General features: G+C 34.7%; 1 protein-coding gene across 7 annotated transcripts in view; it reads left to right on the forward strand.

Annotated features, from left to right (window-relative positions):
• Positions 1-298: 298 nt before the first annotated feature.
• HLTF (helicase like transcription factor) overlaps positions 299-22,685 on the forward strand; it is a 51,629-nt gene continuing 29,242 nt past the window's right edge. For 4 of the 7 annotated variants that reach the window (XM_027061625.2, XM_027061627.2, XM_027061626.2 and 1 more), the window contains exons 1-10: positions 299-522; positions 1,641-1,848; positions 9,330-9,496; positions 10,987-11,120; positions 11,905-12,002; positions 13,564-13,638; positions 13,797-13,988; positions 16,618-16,713; positions 19,813-19,885; positions 21,213-21,303. In XM_027061625.2, the coding sequence (XP_026917426.1) occupies positions 503-522; positions 1,641-1,848; positions 9,330-9,496; positions 10,987-11,120; positions 11,905-12,002; positions 13,564-13,638; positions 13,797-13,988; positions 16,618-16,713; positions 19,813-19,885; positions 21,213-21,303 (1,154 nt within the window). In that variant the 5' untranslated portion in view covers positions 299-502. The remainder of the gene's footprint in view (positions 523-1,640; positions 1,849-9,329; positions 9,497-10,986; positions 11,121-11,904; positions 12,003-13,563; positions 13,639-13,796; positions 13,989-16,617; positions 16,714-19,812; positions 19,886-21,212; positions 21,304-22,685) is intronic. The other 3 variants (XM_015072533.3, XM_053221322.1, XM_027061630.2) reach the window with 1 other exon arrangement.

Consider the following 22,685-nt stretch of genomic DNA (forward strand, 5'->3'; position numbering starts at 1 on the left):
ACGTGAGGCCCGGGGCAAACAGTGGAAAAAAGAGTCGTCTCCCTGTGTTTGAACCAAGGGATCAAACAAAACGCAGACACCGCCAACACGCCACGCGAGCTCCAAGGGCCGCGTGGCTTTCCCGCGCGCCCGCCTTGGGGGCGGGGAAGAACCCGGATGGAACCGCCCCTGCAGCCGGGACCCCCTACAGTCTTTGAATCCCTGCGTGGGGCGGAGTTGCCCTCCTTTCTGTGCTCTGATTGGTTCATTTTCCTAGGCCCCTTCCTCGCGATTGGACTTTGCCAATGTCAGTCACGAAGCGTCGCTGGTCTCTCAGATTGTTGCTAGAAGGCGACGGCGTCGACGTTTGACTAGCCTCGCGTCTTCCAGTCGTGCGCTTTTCCTCAGGCGCTCGGAATCTGCCTTGGGCTTCCCGGCTGTGGGGCCTGTAGGGAGGCGTATCGAGGCAGCTCGAGAGCGATTTGGGGCGCCCAGGCGTTCCGCTCGTCACCCGCTCAGCGCCATGTCCTGGATGTTCAAGAGGTGAAGGGGGCGGAGGGGGTGGGGCGTAGGGGGTAACGGCCTGTCGGCGTCCCCAAATGAACCTGACCTTCCCCGCGTTCCCTTCGAGCTCCCTTCGCGTTCCCAGTGCAGCTTGTATTCGTCCTGCTGGTGGCTCGTATCGCCGCGGGAGAAATAAATGCATAGTCTTGGCTGGAGAGGGGAGGCTCCTCTGGCGAGCCTCATGCCAGGGCCTTGGGGAAATCTCTCTCAAGGGCTGTGGTGGTCCTGGGGTTCAAAGCTCCGCTCTTTAGCCCGGACCTTGATTGAGCAAACACCCGTTAGATGCCCACTGTGCGCTAGGCGATGTGCTCGAAATAAAGGGCCGATTAAGAGAGCCCTTGTTCCCCAGTACCTCACAGTTTATGTGCATTCTTAGGCATGGAAATTCGTATTTTCAGTGGAGCCAGAATATTAATGTACGGCGTGAAAGGAAAACGCGGGGAAATAGCTTCCATCTGTTCTTGGAAGAGTGGAAACTTCCTGGAAGCGCCTCAGCCGGCTTCCTCTTATTTTCCATTTTTCAGATTGGTTTACACGCCTGTTCCTGAAACAGTTATCCATGAGGGGTTTGAGGATACCCTTAAACCAATGGAGTGGGAAGCTTGAGTTCAGCTTCCCGTGATAGCGTGATTTGGGTGCCTGAATAAAACAAGGGTTCTGTTTGGAGAGAATTAAGATAGTGGATGCTCGATTTATCTGTAACGATATAAATAGCTTCAGGTATAATAATAGTTCTATATTTGCAAGCCTTTTCTAGTTTAATTTCTGTTGAAATTTGGTATGTAATTAGAGTTACAGACATCACATACATCGCAATTTAAATAGATGATCTTCACTAGGAAGGAGATTTGCAAACCCTTGTTGGAGTTTTCATTTTGAGTACTTGGTGGGTAGAAGAGGCACCACTGAACAGGTAGGGTTCTTGGAAACCTTCCCCACTCCACACCCTGCTTTACCCAGAGAAACTCTATCAATATGCGGCAATTCCCACTAAAGATTTAACATGTTGAAATGAGAAAACAAATGGCCAAAAATATATCGTCTTTGGGAAATACTTGATTAAATATTGTATCGTTTTTCTGTGCTTTTTTAAATAGAGATCCTGTTTGGAAGTACTTGCAGACTGTCCAATACGGAGCCCATGGAAATTTTCCACGCCTCTCATATCCAACTTTCTTTCCCCGTTTTGAATTCCAAGATATTATACCTCCAGACGATTTCCTAACTAGTGATGAAGAGCTAGATTCAGTTTTATTTGGAACTTTGAGAGGTCATGTAGTTGGACTACGCTATTACACAGGAGTAGTGAGTATAACATTAGATATTAAGATGAAATATACTTAGAAGATAATATCTAGAAGATAAGAATTGGAAGGTGGTTTTATAATTAATACTTATTTTAAGTAATTAGAGTGTATCTGAACAAGAGATAACAAATAACCTAATGACTAATTTTTTTTTCCCTTTTTTGGGCACTTGTATCCTGTTTATAATATACAAAACACTTTTTCCTAAATGGTCTCATTTGATGGCTGCAATGATTGTGGCAGATAGGACATCTATTATCCCCCCCCCCTTTTTTTTTTTTAATTTTTAGAGAGAGGGCGCGAGTGGGAGAGAGGGGCGGAGGGAGAGAGAGAGAGAGAAGAGAAGAGAAGAGAAGAGAAGAGAAGAGAAGAGAAGAGAAGAGAAGAGAGAATCTTTACCAGGCTCCATTGGGTGCTTGATCCCATGACTCTAGGATCATAACCTGAGCCTGAAATCTAGAGCTGGACGCTCAACCGGTTGAGCCACCCAGGTGCCCCTATTAGCCCCTCTCTATAACTGAGGAACTGAAGCTTAAGAAGATAAGATGATTTGTTCAGGAAGTACAGATACTAGGTACATTTGCAAAGTGACTTCCAAGTCAGTTCTTTGCCTTCTCTTGTGTCCCTCAGGATGTTTCTGTACTCTAATATTTTTAATTTAGGAAGATTAATTCCTACTAGATTAGGGAATTATCTGTTTTTAGGTCCTTTTTTTTTCCTTTCTGTAGTAAGACTGTCTCCCAATTTTTCTCCCTACGTCTGTCTGTCTTTGTCTCTGTTTGCAGTGTGTGTGTATGTGTATGTGTGAGAGTGTGTGTGTGTGTGTGTGTGTGTGAGAGAGAGAGAGAGAGAGAGAGAGAGAGAGAGAGAGAGAGGGAGAGAGGTAGTATATAGGACCTTCTCTGGTCAGTAATTTTCTTTGTTATGGTTATGTAGTATGTTTCTGTGCTATTTGGATGATATGTCTCTAGTTCTATTTTTTAACTTCTTAGGAAATGTTTTAAACGTGTGAAAGTAGAATAATGTAGTAAACCACATACCTGTGATCCAGATTCAGCAGTTAACAAATTTTTTGCACATTTGTTTCATCACTTTTTCTTTTATCCTTTAGTCCTAAAAATCTCTATTGTATTAGTTTACATCCATATAATTCAGAATGTATCTCTAAAAAAGTTCAGACTTCTCTTGTCATTTTCATACTTAACAAAATAATTTCTTATTACATCCAGCAACTAATCCGTAATCTGTTTTCTTGATTGTTTAAAAATGTCTTTTTATAGGTCATTTTTTAAAAATTGGTATCAAAGAAAGTTCATACATTACCTTTGGTGGTTATGTTCCTTTTCTTCATGTCATTGATTTGTTGCAGAAACTACATTTGTTTTGTGGGTTGCTTTTTTTTTATTTTTTTATTTTACATTTTTTGTGCTATGCAAGGTTCTGCATTTGTCAGTTCTTCTATTCCCTCATATTTTTCTTATGTTAAAGCTTCTCAAATAATTTTTTGGTTGTCTGAAGCATATTCTTAGGAAATTCTTTGGGAAAGAATTTCATGATACGGATTTGTCTAGTGTTTAATTCTCCTGTATTTTCTTTATATTGCAGCTTCTTAGATTATTTTGTAATTGTCTGAAATGTGTTATCTAGAAGATTCCTTAGGAAAGAACAAGATTTCCTGAATTTTTGTATGTTTGTAATTGTGATATTTATACTTAAAGAGCACTTTTGGCTGAATATAAAGTCCTTGACCCATATGTTCTCTCCATGATAATTTGATGTTGCATAAATGTTGCTGGTGAGAATTCTGATACCAGCATGATTTTTCTCCCATATATAAGTGAATTGGAAATTTTTGCCTTGATGACTAAAGGGCATTTTTCATAAGCTTGAAGCCTAGTAGTTTTATTAAGGTATGTCTTACGATTGCTCTGTAGCTTCATTTTCTTCTATTTCACAAAAATTTTCTTTAATTACAGTTTTAAATACTTGCTTTGTCCTTTAGGGACTCCATTCTACTCTGTATGTATTAGATCTCTTCTGCATATATGTATGCCTGTGTATGTGGTTATTTCTTCCTCTGAAATACTTTCATATTTTTTTCACTTTTTAATTTTTCGTCCTTTATTTCCCTTACCATGTTTTCCATAAAGTCTGTGGACTTTTGTGTTCTTCTTTAGTTTTTAATTCTGAAATAGTTTTTCATTTCTGATTTTTTCCTGAAGTCAATTCTTATCATGTCCATCTCTTCTTTAGTTCTCCTATCCATCTCTGAGCTTTCCTATTTCTAATTTGTGTTTTTTTCAAAACTTAGATTGTTTTCTAAATTATTTTAAGCCATTGTGAAATGCTAGATTATGGTTGTTTCTGATCTTAGAACATTCACTATTTGTTGATCTTAGAATAATTTCTATGACACTGGTAAGCTAATGTAAATGTGGTAAGCTCATTAAAAGTAATCATCGCTTTTTTAATTTTTCAAAATGTATTTTATAGGTAATACATATTCATTATTTTAAAATGGCTAAAAGAAAAAGCACTAAATCTTCTTGTAGTCTACCATCCTGGACCATAACTTACTCATTTTATTTTTCTACACTTTATTCTGTGAGCATATGCATGTAAATTGAAATCACGTTATGTATTTAAAAAATGAGATCATAATATGCCCATTACAGTGATTACCCTTCTTTCTCTTGGTAGAATATTAGGAATATCTTTTCACATCAATACAAGTCTATATGGTACCTTAAATTTCCTTATTGATGGACATTTTGGAGTTAATCATTATTATGAAAATGTATTGTAATAAAAATTGAGGTATTTATCTGTTCATACTTACTATTTTCAACTTTTTTCCAGCTCTATTGACAGGTGGTTTACATGAGAAAATGCACACATTTTTAAGTATATTATTCTAATAGTTTTGACAAATACATATATGTGATAATCACCATTCCAGTCAAGGTATAGATTATTTCCATCATCCCTGAAAGTTCTCTTGTGTCTTGCTGCAGTCATTTCTGCTGTACCTGTACTAACAACTACAATCTAAGTTTGTTGTTATTGATTAGCCTGTTCTGGAACTTTATATGCATTAAATCAAAGAGTGTGTACCTTTTAATTCTAGCTTCATTCAAACTGCGCATGATTCAAATACTTATTGAGTCAATTTTGGCAACTTATATTTTTAAAGAAAAGCATCTATTTTATTTAAATTTCCAAATGTATTGCTACAGAGTATTAGTAACATTTATACTTGAAAATATTTTAACTGTGTTTATGGTTATATACAGGTCTTTATTCTTTGTGTTCTATATTTGTGTCTTGTTTTTTTGTTTTGTTTTTAAGAGAGAAAGCCCAAATGAGGGAGAGGGACGGGGTGGGGTGGGGGGGAGTGAGAGAGAGGGAGAGATAAGGGCGGAGAGATAAGGGCAGAGAGAGAGAGAGAGAGAGAGAGAAAAGGGCAGAGAAAGAGAAGCTTAAGCAGGTTCCATGCTTGGGGTGGAGCCCGAGGAAGGGCTTGATCCCATGACCCTGGGATCATTACCTGAGCTGAAATCAAGAGTTGGATGCTCAACTGACTGAGCCACCAAGGCACCCCATATATTTGTGTCTAGTTTTTATTGATTAGCCTCTATAGAGATTTATATGTTTCATGTTTTCAAGCAAACTTTCTTGGATTTTTTTTTTTATGGTTATTATTTTTCTTTGTTCATTCGTTTTATATTCTGTTTTCTATTTTCGTTTTATTTTTAGATATTTGATTTGAACTTGTAATAATTTAATACATTTCAATCTTTTAAACATTCTTCAAAGTACTGCATTGACTGTATCATTTAAGTTTTGATATATAACGTTGGCATTGCTAATTTTTAACTTTTTTTTTAAGTGTGTTTTTGGGAAGTTTATGGTTAAAGTTTTTATATCTAGACACATCAAAGTATTTTATAATAAAGTAGATTATTTCTTTCCTATTCTGAAAGTATTGTTATGATTAGTTGTAATTCTTTTTGTTATTTTAATTTTTTTTTTAATATGTCCTTTCTTGTCTTGGTGCTTGGACCATGTTTTCTTTGTTTTTATAGTCTCCAACATTTTGATTTGTATGTATTATATTTTACTTATTTATTTTAAATATTTATTTTATTTATTTTATTTATTTTATTTATTTTATTTATTTTGAGGGAGAGGGAGAGAGAGAATCCCAAGCATGCTTCACACTGTCAGTGCAGAGTCTGATACAGGGTTTGAACTCACAAACCATGAGATCATGACCTGAACCAAAACCAAGAGTCTGATGCTTAACCTACTGAGCCACCCAGGCACCCCTAACTGGAATGTTTTAATTTCTCCTGTACTTTTGAAGGATACTTTTATCCAATATAGAAATCTTGGCTGAAGTTTTTGAAGCACTTTGAAAAGTTATTCCACTGTCTTTTGGCCTCTGCTTTCTGATGTTAATCTTACTGAGGATCCCTTATAAATGAATTGTACCTCTTGTTGCTTTCAAGATTTTTTTCCACAGCTTGATTATGATGTGTCTGGGTTTGCATCTCTTTGAGGTTAGTTTATTTGGAGTTTGTTGCACTTCTAAGATGTATAGATTAATGTTTTTTATCATATTTGGGGGAGTTTTTGGCTATTATTTCTTCCCCTTTTCTTCTCTTCTGAGACTCAGTATGTGAATGTCAGATAGGGTTGCTGTTGTCCCACAGGTCTCTGAGGCCTGTTCATATTTCTTCATTCTTTTTTCTTTCTATTCCTCAGACTCTGTAACTGTTCCTCAGACTCAATAATGTAACTGACCTGTCTTGAACTTCATTGGCTCTTCTGCCTCCTCATATCTGCTGTTGAGCCTCTCTAGTGAATTTTTTGACTTTGTTATACTCTTGACAACAGAAATTCTATTTGGTGAGACCTACTTATTTATTGTGCTTTCTCCTTTAGTACATGGTTTTCTTTAGGTTTTTGAACATACTTAAAATTAAAATTTTTTTTCTAGTTAGGGCAAACACCTGTGCTTTCTTAGGGATAGTTGGTAGCTTTTTTCCTATGAGTAAACCATACCTTTTCATTTCTTTGCATGTCTCATTTTTTTGTTGTTGAAAAGTGGACATTTAAGGGCGCCTGGGTGGCTCAGTTGGTTGAGCATCCGACTTTTGCTCAGGTCATGATCTCCCAGTTTGTGGGTTTGAGCCCCGCATCAGGCTCTGTGCTGACAGCTTGCTCAGAGCCTGCAGCCTGCTTCGGATTCTGTGTCTCCTTCTCTCTCTTTGCCCCTCCCCCGCTCATGCTCTGTCTCTCTCTCTCTCAAAAATAAATAAATGTTAAAAAAAAATTTTTTTTTTAAAAGTGGACATTTAAAATAATGTGGCAGCTGTAAAAATTAGATTCTTCATCTCCAGAGTTGTTTGTTGTTGCTGATTTTGGTAATTGTTGCTTGTTTAGTGACTTTTCTGAATTAACCCTGTATAATCTACTGATGTCTTTGCATGGTTAGCTTAATGGTCAGCTTATGATTATACCAGAGCCAGTACATCTGTCAGTCTTTAGTAACAGAGGGTCTGTACATCTGTCAGTCTTTAGTAAGAGAGGGTCTGTACATCAATCAGTATTTAGTAAAGGAGGGTCTATTTGCATTTGGGGCACTCCTTCAGCACTCAGCCAAGCAGTTGACAACTCTGCCTTAACCTTCATGTCCTGGTTGTTCAGAACCTCAAGTTTATCCAGAGGTGAGAGCTCAGGGTCTTCTCAGGTCTTTTCCTGATCATATGTACAGCCCTATGCATGTATATAGCCCTATGCTTGCATATGGCCTTCTACATTCCCAGGAATGTATTGGAGCTTTTCAAAGCCCCTATGAACATCTTAGTCCTCAGCTTTCCTTTTAATCCTTTTGGTTATTGTATTGTTTACTCCACTTGTTATCCATTGCCTGTAAAATTGTTTTTGACCAACATTCACCCAAGGGAGGTTTTTTGTGGTGGATGAGCTGAGAGATCAAAGAGAAATCACTTTGCAGGTGGGGATCTTCTGGAGCACCTTGATACAGGTCAAATAATGACAGTTCTTTGGGAATGAATCTTTGAAAGATTCTGTTCCATTATACTCCCTCTAGTGACTGCTAGACTACACCAAGAATTTTCATAGGTTATTATTTTTTTTAATGTTTGTTTATTTTGATCTGGGATGGGGGCAAAAAGAGAATCCCTAGCAGGCTCCGTGTTGTCAGCGCAAAGCCGGAGGGGCTGTACCCCATGAGCCATGATGAGATCATGACCTGAGCTGAAATCAAGAGTCAGGCATTCAACTGGCTGAGCCACCCAGGCACCCCCAGAAGATTGTTATTTTTAAAGGCTATCATGCAGCTGAAAGCTGGAGATGGAACTAGGGCACTAATGTTCAGCTGTTTTTCTTCCTTGTTTTTTTGGTTTTTTTTTTAAATTTTTTAAAATATTTATTTTTGAGAGAGACAGAGACTGAGTGGGGGAGGGGCAGAGAGAGAGAGAGAGAGAGACAGAATCTGAAACAGGCTTCAGGCTCTGAGCTGTCAACACAGAGCCCGACATGGAGCTCGAACTCACAAACTAGGAGATTATGACTTGAGCTGAAGTCGGATGCTTAACCAACTGAGCCACCCAGGTGTCCATCAGTTGTTTTTCTTGAATTAACACCCCTGCCCAGGGTTTCTCCAATATTTTGGCTGGTTTCTAGATGTCTGGAAAAGTTGATTCTGACCATTTCTGTCAGTTTTTTCATTGCTTTTATGCAAGAATTTTGAAAAGTCCTTACTCTTCCATTTTCAATGATGTTATCTTCAGCCAACTTTTAGTCAAGTGAAATCAGAAATGGCATGAGTTGAAGGTTGGATATATTTTCTTATTCAGGTCCATTCTGACTTATAATTAATATCTTTCCCCCTTTTAGAGTCTGGAGAAATCAGACTTAGGAACCAGCCTTCCTGGATTTAAATTCTAGCTCTGCTATACTACTAGCTTTGTGACTTTGGGCAAGTTACTTAACTTTTCTATGCTTTAGTCTTCATCTGTAAAATTGGGTGTAATGACAGTATCCACCAGTAGTGTTGTGAGGATTTAAAAAGTCAAATCTCTGTTATGTAGTTAGAATAATGGTATGTAATAAGCACTCCATAAAGATTACCTGTCCCCAGAAGTTATGTTGTTGAAAATTTTAGATAGTGTGAATCTTTTATTTAGTTTTGATTGTATCTTTCAGATATCAAGGATTTGTTAACTTCCCAGTGAATGTAAGTTAAAAAAATGCTGTAAAAGAATCATTATAAAATATGCTTTTTATATTACTATTACAAATGTGAATCCAAGAAAATACATATTTCTTATATGAAGTGTTATTTGGTAAGCATTAAAAAATGAATGGAAATCCCAGATAAAGTTTGATGAAGAAAGCTCCTATTGTATGTTTATTATTTATAATATTATCTGTTGATTATTTCATTAGGTTAATAATAATGAAATGGTTGCATTACAACGGGAACCCAATAACCCCTATGATAAGAATGCAGTTAAAGTAAACAATGTGAATGGAAATCAGGTTGGCCATTTAAAGAAAGATCTAGCAGCTGCTTTGGCCTATATCATGGACAACAAATTGGCACAAATTGAAGGGTAATGTACTTTCAGAGTTTAGTTTTAATAATTGTAAGTTGCAGTCTTTGAATTTGTTAAGAGTCAGTATAGTTGCCCTGACGTCTTTTGTCACTGTGCCTTTAGTATGTGTTCAATTAATATGTTAATTCTTTTCTCATCTGCCTCTACTACCTTAGCCATGAAACAACTGTTCTTTCACTTTCCTATTGAATTATTACCACAGAGAAAAATTGACTTTGCTCAGATATTAGGAAGCCCACACCATCTGTCCAAGCTTTTTAGTGCATAGTTTTGGGAGTTGGGAACTGTTTGTTTAAACCTGAGGTGGTAAACTGGTAGCCTGTGATCATATGTAGGTGCATTTCATTTTGCCTACATGTTTTACAATTTTTCGTTTATTTCCAGTATTCAAATACCTGGATACCCTACATTTTATACAGGGTAACTTCTTCCCTAATGTAAAAATTATTTATGAATATTTCTGTTGACAAATGGCAGATCTGACCTTCATTTTCACAGGACATTAGTTGACTGGAACAGAGTAGCAGCTCCTGCTTTAATACCCTGCGTAATGCCCTTACTGCCTCTCCCAGTTCTACCACTTCTTTTTTTTTTTTTTTAAACTCCCAGTCTCCTTGGTTATCTTTTCTCTTTTAGGCATTTAGTTTGTGATCTCAGTTGAAGTATGGAATATTGAGGATATGAAAAGGTGAAGTTTGATGATAAATGTTCAGTAATATCTTCTCACTTTACTTGTTTTCTCCAATCTCAGTTTATTAAATTTTTCAGATACTGAGAATAAACTTTTAGTGAATCCTTGATCAGAAAAACATTTGACCCTTGAACAAAATGGTTTGACCTGCCTGGGCCCCATTATATGCAGATTTTTTTTTAATAAATGCAGTATAGTAATGTGAATGTATTTCATTTTCCTTGTGTTGTTAATGTTTTCTGTAGCTTACTTTAAGAACACAGTATGTAATTCCTGTAAACTACAAAATATGTGTTGTGGTAAAGCTGCTGGTCAACATTAGGCTATTAGTTGTTTTGGGGGAGTCAAAAGTTATATGTGGATTTTTGACGGCACCAGGGGGTCAGTGTACCTAAACCCCATGCTGTTCAAGGGTCAGATGTAATTCTTGCAATTCAGTCCCCATTCTCAGAATAGTTGCTACCTATAGTGGTTCCTTTAGTGAAAGCTCCACCTTCTCAATTAAATATACTATTTTACCTGTCTTATAATCTCAGTTATAGGCTATTCTTTATTCCATCTTCTCCGTTTCTTCTGGCTTTCTGTTCCTAAAAACCACTCTTTTGTTCTGGTTGTTTTTGATCCTGTTCCCTGTACTTTTTCTGTCTTTCTACTTTGCCCAAATAGTTCTTTATTTTACTTCTTTGCAAAATTAAAATGCAACACTTCTAATATTTAATAGTCACATTCTTCTTCATGGAAGTGGAAAATAACAGTTCTAATTCCCTCCTTTTTTTCCTGCTTTTAAATATAATAGGGTCGTTCCTTTTGGTGCAAACAATGCTTTTACCATGCCTCTCCATATGACTTTTTGGGGAAAAGAAGAAAATAGGAAAGCGGTTTTAGATCAGTTAAAGAAACATGGATTTAAATTGGGTCCTGCACCAAAAAGTAAGTTTAGGGTTTAAGCTTCTATTATTTTGATATCATAAGATGCAGGAATTGTAAAACATTTTTTCTGGAGTTTGGCTAATCAATTTGTGTTGAAGGCTCTGAGTTGTAACTTTTCTCAGGAATCTTTTTAAGGAAATCCCTGAATTTTTTTCTCTTTATTTTGAAATAATTATAGATTTATAGGAGGGAGTATGTGTGTTCGCGTACATGCACACATATGTACAAAAAGGTCCTATATTCCCTCCTCTAATTTCCCCCAATGATAATATCTGGAAATCCCTAATTTGCAAGTATTGTCTTTGATAAATTATAGACAAAAAGAATCTCCCAATAGCGAATGAAGTAGAAGTATTTATCTGGCAAGAGTTTGTTCAAATAATGTGGAATTATTTTAATAATGTATTTTTTAAATGACTTTTAGTTTTTATTTTTTTAAATTTTTTTTTAATGTTTATTTTTGAGAGAGAGAGACAGAGTGTGAATGGGGGAAGGGCAGAGAGAGAGGGATTCATAGTATGTGAAGCAGACTCCAGGCTCTGAGCTGTCAGCACAGAGCCTGACACGGGGCTCGACCTCACAAACTGTTAAGATCATGACCTGAGCCAAAGTCGGGAGTCTTAACCTGCTGAGCCACCCAGGTGTCCCTGAATGACTTTTAGTTTTTAAAAAATCTTTGAAATATATTGATTTTTTTTTTAATGCAACTTATACAAGTTCTAAAAGTTACTTATTGAAAGATAATTCATTTGGTGATTTTATTATTTTCATTTGTAAATTGCAGCTTTAGGATTCAGTTTAGAAAGTAGTTGGGGCTCTGGAAGAGCTGGACCAAGCTATAGTATGCCAGTTCATGCTGCAGTACAGATGACAACTGAACAGGTATGCTTCTGTTTTATTTTATAATCTTAAAAGTAAATGTTAAATGTTGAAGATTGATGTTTAAAAGAATAAGATAAATATGTATATGCTGGTATTTGTGATCTTCAGATATATTAAGTTATGAAACAGGCTGTAGAATAAATAGAATATATATGAAAAACATTTATGTGAAAGGAAAGTAATGATAGGTAGTGCATACACATTCATACATATTTTAAAACACATGCGTTGTTGTATAGATAGGCATGGGATGTTTTAGTATGTTTTAATATTTTTGTATTACGTGAAATTTTTTTAATGTCCGAATATTAACTTTAAAAAATTGAAGCTTGAAACTTTTCATTCAATAAGGTTGCAAATGAAATGCAAAGAGAAATTAATTCCAAATCTTAGCATTAGTATAGTTCTTACTTTGTCTAATTTGTGAGCTAAGATACTGTTAGGCTGAGTTAATTTAGAAAAAAAGATGTAAAATAAATCAATGGAGATTAGTCTATAATTCACATCAAATCTTTTTTGTTTTTACCCATCTGTGTTAGCCTTTTTGTCTAATTGCAGTTGCCATATTTTACCTGATCATTATTAGTAGGGCTTGAGCCTGTGCTAATGTTTTTATTTATTTTTGAGAGAGAGAGCATGAGTGGGGGAGGGACAGAGGATCCAAAGTGGCCTATGCACTGACAGCAGCAAGCCAGATGTGAGGCTCAAACTCATTATCTGTGAGATCGTGACCTGAGCCCAAGTCGGCTGCTCAACTGACTGGGCGACCCAAGTGCCCCTAGACTAGATCAGTTTAAAGAACCAGCTAAATTAGTGTAAGATTGAAATCATCTCTTAATATTTTGTAGCACATAGCAAGTTCTTTGTTTTAGTAATAGTAAATGAAATGTCTTTGACATGAAAAAAGTCAAATGTGCCTGGTAGGATCTGCCAAAATTGTTTGAATACAACTAATAGGATCACAGAATTTCAGTGGCAGAAGGAACCTTAGAGACACTCTAAATCTAAATTATCCCTTTCATTTTACAGGAGTAAGATAAAGGGCCATAAAGGTTAAGTCTCTTGCCCAATGTTGTATATGGGTTAGTTTGTGATAAAACTGGGACAAGCCTCAGATTTCTCTCTTCTGTATTCTTTTGATTCTAACACGGTTACCTTAAAAAAAAATTTTTTTTTAATGTTTGTTTATTTTTGAGAGAGAGAGAGACAGGGCATGAGCATGGGAGGGGCAGAGAGAGGGAGACACAGAATCTGAAGTAGGCTCCAGGCTCTGAGCTGTCAGCACAGAACCTGATGCTGGGCACAAACTCACAAACTTGTGAGATCATGACCTGAGCCGAAGTCAGTCGCTCAACAACTGAGCCACCCAGGCACGCCTATGGTTAACCTTTTATACCCAAAGCACCTATTCATACTGCTTCAGTGAACAGTGTAGCAACTCAAAGAATATTTTAGGTACCTTTTGGTATTCAAATCTTTTAGTTAATTAAATGATTTGAAAAGTCTGAAGTGAGATTATTTTAATTTGTTTCATGATGTTTCTTGGTATTATTTGTTATAGCTTAAAACAGAATTTGACAAATTGTTTGAAGATTTAAAAGAAGATGATAAAACTCATGAAATGGAGCCAGCTGAGGTACTGAGCCAATATTTTCTATTTAAAACTATTTGGAATTTTAAAATATGCTGTGTATCTATATAGTTTTTAGCACAAGATCAAGTGTTTTCCAGAATCTGCATGGGGGAAAAAATGATTTGTTTTATTTCTATTTAAGACATTCCTTTTGTTTATAGGCTGTTGAAACACCATTGCTTCCACATCAAAAACAAGCTCTAGCTTGGATGGTTTCACGGGAAAACAGTAAAGACCTTCCACCGTTTTGGGAACAGCGAAGTGACTTCTACTACAACACAATAACAAATTTTTCTGAGAAGGATCGACCAGAAAATGTCCATGGAGGAATTTTAGCTGATGATATGGGTTTGGTAATTATTTTTTTCTTGAATTTATTTTATTTTATTTTATTTAAAAAAAAATTTTTTTTAATGTTTATTCATTATTGAGAGATAGAGAGAAACTGAGCATGAGCAGGGGAGGGGCAGAGAGAAGGGGAGACACAGAATCCGAAGCAGGCTCCAGGCTCTGAGCTGTCAGCACAGAGCCCGACGCGGGGCTCGAACTCACCAACCGTGAGATCATGCATGACCTGAGCCAAAGTCGGCTGCCCAACCGACTGAGCCACCCAGGCGCCCCTTGAGTTAATTTTATTTTGTAATTATGATTTTATAGAAGTAATTTTGAAGTCGATAGAGATATGAATATGTTGGTGTCAGTGTGGGACTAGATTTCACTTTCAGTATGGAACAGTTTTCTCTAAGTCTTTTCACTTAAAATGTGGCTGCTTTTTTTCTTTTGGTTTGTTTGGTTGATTAGCAATAATGTGTAAACATGTGTTTCTCATTTTTCAAATTCAAGTAGATTATCTTTCATGAATTTTCTTTAAAAAAAGGGAGAGACAACAATGTTACATGAAACTGTATTCTATCATAGTATTGTGATATACAGAGTATTAAATATACCTTTATGATGCCTTACACCAGCAGTTTTTATACTTTTTGGTCTCAGTAACCTTTAATACTCTTAAAAATTTTTGAGGATTTCAAAGAGCTTTTTGTTTTTGTGAGTTATATCCATATTTATAGTATTAGACATTAAAACAAAAAAATTTAAGTTATTTTAAAATAATAGTTAATAAATACATTACTTGTTAACATAAATAGTGTATTTTTAAATGAAAAAGGACTATTCCAAAACAAAAGTAGTTTTGATAAGAATGGCATTGTTTTACATTTTTGCAAATCACTTTAATGTTTGGTCTAATAAGATGAATTTTGAATTGTCCTAACTGCTTATTCATTCAGTCTGTTGTAACATGGTGTTTCGGTATAAGTACATAACGAAGATTAGTTCTCATGCAGATATGTAGTTGGGAAACAGGAGGAGGATTTTAATAGCCTTTTTAGATAACTTTTATAATTCTTTGATACAACAGTGAAATTAAGCAAGTATTAGTTTATTAAAGGTTAGTAGTTACAATGTAGAATTTAAAAATGGTATTAGAATGGTTTTGTATTGTGTTCCATTAAAATTCATTGGTTTAGCTTGCCCATTGAATGGATATTTTAATCATGCATGATTTTATAACATCAGGCATTGCTTATTTAGAAAATATTGGTTCATTGAGTTACACACATCTGCCAGATGTTGATGCATTTCATTATATAGGATCAAAAGTTTACACTCTTTGATATTACTGCTGATCATATTAGGCATTTATATTTTGGGAAGCTGCCTGTGCTCATGGTGTCAGATATAAGTGTTCCAACACTCTAATTTTTGCTTGAAAGTTCAGATCTTACCATTAACAACAAATCTGTTTATTTGCCCTTAAAGATAGCCTTACTTTGTTCATTTTTCAAGAAAAAGTCTACCACTCAGTCATGAATAACTGGTTATTGGTCATTCTTTCAAGTAGAAATAATGAAGCATGAAAAAGTGATGATGCATGGTGGTGCATGGTGGCTAGTTGAGGTTGTAACCTCAGTCTCACAAGTAATTTTTCTGTAGATAATCCTCATATTTTGGTGTGCAACAGAAGTTATATGTATTTCCCATCTTGTTATACAGAATATTAAAAAGGTGTGTACTTGAGGCAAGATTTAATAAAATTCATGTGTACTGCTTCATCAAGAATATTCTTACAGAATATTCTTAAAATGAAACTGGCATTTTTTTTTTTTTAAACTGTGAGTATGTGGCAGCTAAAAATACAATGTATAATGTAGTGCCAATGGCTTTGTTTCATGCTAAGGCACCAGCAGTTTTACCCACAACTCCCTTTTGTGGCATTACTAAAGATATAACACAAATAATGTCTTGGTAGTATTATGAAAATGGATTTGACTGCACATACACTCCTGAGAGGGTTCTGGGAAATCCTAGGGCCTGTGGACTACACTTAGAAAACTGCTGTCTTAACTGTTTTAAAATTGCCAGAGAGTTCTGTCTGTGTTGCTAATTACAAATTCAGCTATGGAAAATAATGAAAGATTATGTGTTTTTATTTAAGAAAAATGCATAAGAAACACCATGTCCTTTATGCTTGATAAGTTACAGGTTTTAAGTATTACAGTTATCTTTAAATGAAATAAAATGATTATATCATGTGCATATTGGAATTACTAACCATTTTAAATTAGCTCTGAACTACATGGTAAGCAAATAGCGGTAGTTTCATGATAAATTTATTAGTTCAGAGTTAAATGTAAAATCTTAGGACAGCAATCACTTAATAGAATGACATTTCTCAGGGATGCTTATAGTATTTTATGGAGTACATCATTTAATTATTCTTAGTAATACAGTGTGGGAAGGCATTTCCTAATCAACAAAATACTTTTACTAATACATAGATTATTTAATACAATAGTATGTTCCTATGGCCTTGAATACTACATAATATTTGCTTACTTGATTTTTAAATTGGTTTTAGAATGTTCTATGGCCAACTGAGTTTCAGAATCTGACCATTTGTCTTTTAAAACATTTTTTAAGGGCAAAACTTTGACAGCCATTGCAGTAATTCTTACCAACTTCCATGATGGCAAACCTCTTCCTGTTGAGAGAATTAAAAAAAGTCAACTGAAGAAGGTAAAGTATTAGAGTGTTTTCTCCGAAGTCTCTGGTTCATTATAAGACCTTTTAATTTTACCATTAAAAAATAATTTGCCAAAAAATTGATAATATCCAGTGTTTTCAGAGAAACGGTGAAAGGCCTCTCTTATGTGTTGCTGATAAGAGTGAAAGTTGGATACTAAATTCTTGAGGGTAATTGGGTAATATATATCAAGAATCCTAAAAGTGTTTATAATCTGTGATTCGGTAATGCCATTTCAGAGAAACTGTGTAAGAAAGTTATTAGAAATGCATTTTTTTTCAGAGATAGAAAAGCACAAATCTCTCCCCCGAACCCCAGCATTATTTTAAAGGCACAAAAGAAACTACTTTCAATAAGGTAACAGTTATGTTAATAAATAGTCATAAAATTTAATATTATGCAACTACAAAATCCTGTTCTTTGAAGAATACTTATTTTTATGATATTTTTAGTTAAAAAAAAAAAAAAAAGGCCAGGTACACATTTATGAGTTGAGTCCTCATTTTGGAAAGGCATATTTATGTATGTCTGAATATAGTCACACACAGTGCTAATTGTGTCCTAGTGATGATAACATGGGTTAACTTTCTTGATACTTACCTAATATATATTTTTACACATGGCATACAAACACAATATATTTATATTTAGTTTCTAAGAATTAAAAGTGAATTCATTTTAATGGAAAAAATAAATGTTAGAATGAAACAATTGTTTTTCATTCTCAGATGAAAATCCAAAGAACTTAAAGTAGGAAATAGCTGAGAAAATGGCATATGCAAAATACCTCTTTTTTTTTTTTTTTGACTTTTCTAAGTTTTTCTTTATTTTTTTAAGGTTTATTTGAAAGAGAGAGAACAGGGGAGGGGTGGAGAGAGAGAATCCCAAACAGGCTCTGTGCTGTCAGCACAGAGGCCGACATGGGGCTCAAACCCATGAACCATGAGATCATGACCTGAGCTGAAACCAAGAGTCAGACGCTTAACTGGCTGAGTGACCCAGGTGTCTGTAATTTTTTAGTTTTTAAAGAGGCTGCATATCAGTTTCATGCCACTGCATATTGAGAGTCTATTTATTAATTTCTGCACTTAGTTGCATTTTCTTCTTTGTACTTTTATTGGGAGTTTAACTCTGTCATTTGAATGTCTGAGATTCAACTGCTTACCATGAGTAGTTTGATGCTTTACATCCTGTTCTTCCTAATTTGGTAATGAAAACAGAAGAACATCACCTAAGACTATACTGACAGCTTCGGTAGCAATTAATAGCTTAAAAAATTATCATCAGTAAGGCTTTCCCTCCCCACCACCCCCCGCCCCAGAATCAGCCATGCATTTAAGGTATTGTGTTTAAGTAGGAAGGTTTTAGGATATTTAGTTTGCCCCATTCCTTACAATTGAGGCTAAAAACGTGATTTCCAGCTAAGAATTTATTGCAACAAAAATTACACTGTTATAAATAAATTTAGATATTCCAGGCTTACAGAGTGAAATGTCACTGATTTAAGTTCCATTAGATTGGAATGTAGTATGATTTAATAGGTTGGACTTCGTAGGTTTACATTTGAACTCTCAGAAGAAAAAACTTACTGAGCAAAATCATTTCATATAAAACAGTAACGTAAAGGACATTTTTTTTTTATCATTTAATATAAAACAGTAATGTAAAGGACATCCACATGTATTTGTGGATGAATCTCTAGATTCTTTTTTCCATGTTGTTAAATATAAATGGTTGTACTAATTATTGAAGAAGACTAGGTATAACATTTGGTGAGAAGCATTTTTAACATCAGTTTCTTGCACTGGGTGTTGTATATAAGTGATGAATCACTAAAATCTACATCTGAAACTAATATTGCACTGTATGTGAACTAACTGGATTTTAAATAAAAACTTAAAAAAAATCCATTTGTCTAGCTTGTAAGAAAAAAAAACAATGGTGTAATACTGCTCTAATAAAAATGACAATTTTGGATTGTAGTGTATCATGTATTTAATATTTAATGGCTGTGCAATCTTAAATAATAAATATTTGACATTGGTTAAAGTAAAAATACCTTGAGCTCTGAAAAAAAAGACAAAAACTTATTTATCTAAAATAATTCCTCTAGTTACATTTTTCTACCGGTTATATTTTAGATTTTCAACATATTTAGACTCATACCATTAGAAGGAGATGGATCTTTTCAACTACATTTTTAGTAAAATTTAACTCTGGGATTTTATAAGATGTTTCAAATTTTATTTTTTTTAAACTAAAATCAAACTATCCATTATTAGCCCTAATCTCAGCAGAAATTACTTTTTACTCTTGACCACCAGTTCTAATCTCCATTCAGTATGACTTCATCACCTCTCTTTTTCAATGGGAAGAATTAAATTCAAACCAGTTGGCATTTGTCATTCCTCCCTACAGAATCATTAAGTCAAGAATTAAAGATTGGAGGAACCCTTCCCATTAGAATCATTTAAAAATATTTTTACAAAGAGATATAAAATTGTACTTTTATAGAAGTTTTTGTACATATGTCTGCATTGATACATTTTGAACCAAAGGGATATACATGAAGGGTAAAAGAAAAAGTCCGGGCTGGCAAGAAAATCCTCAATAGAATATGATAGAATAGAATATCCTAGTACTCTAGGATCTGTACTATTGCATCTACCCCCTGGGAGTTCCAGAGAACAAGATGGCAATGAGGGCCTCATTAAAGATAAGTTATTTACTGAGTAGGGACTCTTGGTTTGAAAGTTTGTAGTCTGAGAATTCCTTTTAATTCTAAAGTAAATTCCATTTCACAAGTGTTTCTTACATTAATGAATATGCCATTTATAACTGAGTTTTGTTATTTGTATTTCTTTTGAACAGATAAAGACCAACTAGTGTTCACTTTTGAGATAGCTGTGAAAAAAATTTTAATTGGTTTATTTTTCCTCTTCACTTAATGCATCTCCCCCAATTGCCCCAGAATGGGATAGCAATATAAGTAATCTTTATTATGTAAAGCAAAGCAGTATAAAATAGGATGCTTTTTAAGTTTATTTAAAACTGACAGCAGTGCTTTGTAAGAAATATGCCTTTTCATCCAGGAGTGTAATGTTAACGATCAAACTATGAAACTTGGAGGAAATACCAGTGAAAAGGCAGATGGACTAATCAAAGGTAAAGTTTACTTTTGAACCGTGACCCCATATTTGATTTAAATTTTTCCAGTTTGATGATGTAATTCAAGCTCTGGCTTTGTAATATACAAAAACTTTAGATATTTTTTTCTAAAAATCTCGGGAGAACTGGTAGGAAAAATCTCATCAAGGAGGTCATGATGGAATTGGGTGGTTGTATACCAGTCAGAGAAGCTAAGGAAGAACATTTTTGGTTGAGAAAAAAAATTCATGAAAGGGCAGTAAAAACAAAAGAACAATATAAAACCTATTTTGTTCTGGGACCTCAGAGTAGTTTATGTTAATAATAATGTAATATGCATGAATAATAGCAGATAAGAATAGAAAGATAGGTTAGAGCCAAATTCTGAAGTTAGAGGATAAATGAAAAGAGAACTCTGGATTTAGCAGTTAAATAGCTGGTGTAGCTGTTAATGGCCTTTGGAAAATTAATTTCTGAAGATTGGTTAGAACAGAAAAACTGAAAATATCTTCAGATAGAATAGTAAGTGAAGAATTGGAAATGACAGTTGTATGCTATTATGTATTTTGCTAAGTTTGAAATAGGAGAAACAAAAATCGTTGGAAATGAAGGCAGAGTTGAGGGTGTTTTTTTTTTTTTGCTGGGGAGAGCATTATGAAAGAAATCCGTGGGTAAGAGATGTGGGATAAAATGGAGAGAATAATTTTTAGGCCTCTTGGCGGGGGCGGGCAATGAGACCAAGAGCATAGATAAGTGAATTAACGTTAGAAGGAAAGAAAGTAAGGTTAATGGGAAATATTTAATTGAGGGAATTTTAAAAAGGTAGGAAAATTGGGATTATAGAAAATGGTATTCAATTTTCTTTGAAGGTGAAGTAGGTCATCATCTAGGAGTCAAGGGAGTGAAGAATCTAGGCAAAGGGTCCAGTATATACCACTGTGGTGAGTGGGTAGGGAGGCTGAGTGATACATAAAAGAGTTGCTAAGTGACACAGGCAGCAGGTGAGATTTGAAAATGTAAACTTGTAATGCCACCTATTTATTGTTCATTTTTTTCCAGCAGCTCTTAGCTGCCTTGGTGTACAGCAGGAAATTCAGCCAGCCAGTTTGGGAATTGGCTGGATGACTACAGGGGAAAGACTGGGTACAAGAAATTGAAGGTATTTTTTAGTGAGAATATACTATACTTAAAAACTAGTAGAGAGAATAGGTGGCTGATTGAAAGAAGAGGAATGAAGATACTAAGAAAGTTGAACTATTGAGTTGGAAAACCAAAGTTTTAAGGATACTCAGTCAAGACAGTTTACTAATACTCTGTATATTTGTCCTTTTCTTTGAAATGAAAGGATCTAGATGTAGTGGAGAACCCAGTATTTCAGATGTCAAGGGAAAGAATAAATATCCCAAGTCAGAATTGTCTAGCTCCCGCCCCAAAAGGTAAATTTTGTTATGGTTTGATTGTATGTAATATTTGTTTAAACTCTTTCTTCATTTTCTTATATATAGGAGAGAGATAAGACCATTATATCTCAGTTATGTAGTTCTTTCAAATTCGTTCTGTTATTTGAAACTACCAAAATCACTGTTACTTAGGCAGGTTGGGTGTTCCTATTTTATAGGTGAAGAAAAGTAATACTAATCTATAAAAGAAGTGAATTGATAGTTTCTAATAATCACTTAACCTTTCTACCACTTTCTTTCCTGTTCTTTTACATAGGAACTAAGATCTAGCTTCCAAGTTTTTTGTTTTTGTTGACTTTGGAAGAGTTTTCCTATTATTTTCAGGAGATAAAAACTGACAGCTATTTATTAGATGACTTGGTAGAAACACTCTGTTCATCTCAGTTCTTTCTCTCTTCACCTTTAGTAGAAATAAAATATGATGAAGTTATTTATGGAGACTATTGTGTTAATGTAGACTAGAGGGAGAATTTGAATAAAGCGCATAATGCTCCTCTGATGTTAACTTGAATCTGTTAACTTTATAAATTTCATTTACCCTCTGAAATAGGTCTAAATGACTTTTATTTGTACTGTATTTTCTACCATTAATATCTGCAGATGTGATTTCAAATCTGAGTCTCTGTTAGCTAGTCCAATAAGGATCTCAAAAGTGGGGCTTTTAATTGTTTTCTTCATTAATACCTGAATAATAACTGAGCACAAAACCAGGGCACCTCAGTTTCTCATCTGGATCTCAAATCTTACAATTCTGAGCTGACCATGATGAGCCTGAGAATAGCACTATTAGGTTGACCAGATAAGATTAAAGGACATGGAAATAAAAATAAAGAGGACATGGGATAAACTAATAACCAATACATATGATAATTTATACATGTATGTTACTGTGCAACAGGCACTATTTTAGGGGCTTTGCATATAGTAACACATTTTATCCTATGAAGTGAATTGTATTTTTGCTCGTATTTTCCAAATGAGGAAATTAAAGCATAGATGAATACTAAGTAACTTGCGTAAAGTCACATAGCAAATAAGTAGCTGAATGGGATTTGAATACAGGCAGTCTGACTCCAGAGGCCGTTATTTTTAGCAACTTAATCACTGTAATGTACTTTCTACACAAAATACATAAAATTTTTCATTGTGAATTATATTTTTCTCTTAGCTGCTCATTTTATATTGGAATTATTTTCTTTGATAAGAGTTATTCTTAGTTCTAGTTTTATATAGGTGTTTCATTTGAATTACTGAATATTAAATTCAATATTAAAATTATTATTTTAGGATGGTTTTCTTTTTCAAATTTAATAATAGTGGTACTGCATTTTGTATATAAATGTATCTGGTTATGAAAG

Source organism: Acinonyx jubatus, chromosome C2 (genome assembly GCF_027475565.1).
Source record: "Acinonyx jubatus isolate Ajub_Pintada_27869175 chromosome C2, VMU_Ajub_asm_v1.0, whole genome shotgun sequence".
NCBI lineage: Eukaryota > Metazoa > Chordata > Mammalia > Carnivora > Felidae > Acinonyx > Acinonyx jubatus.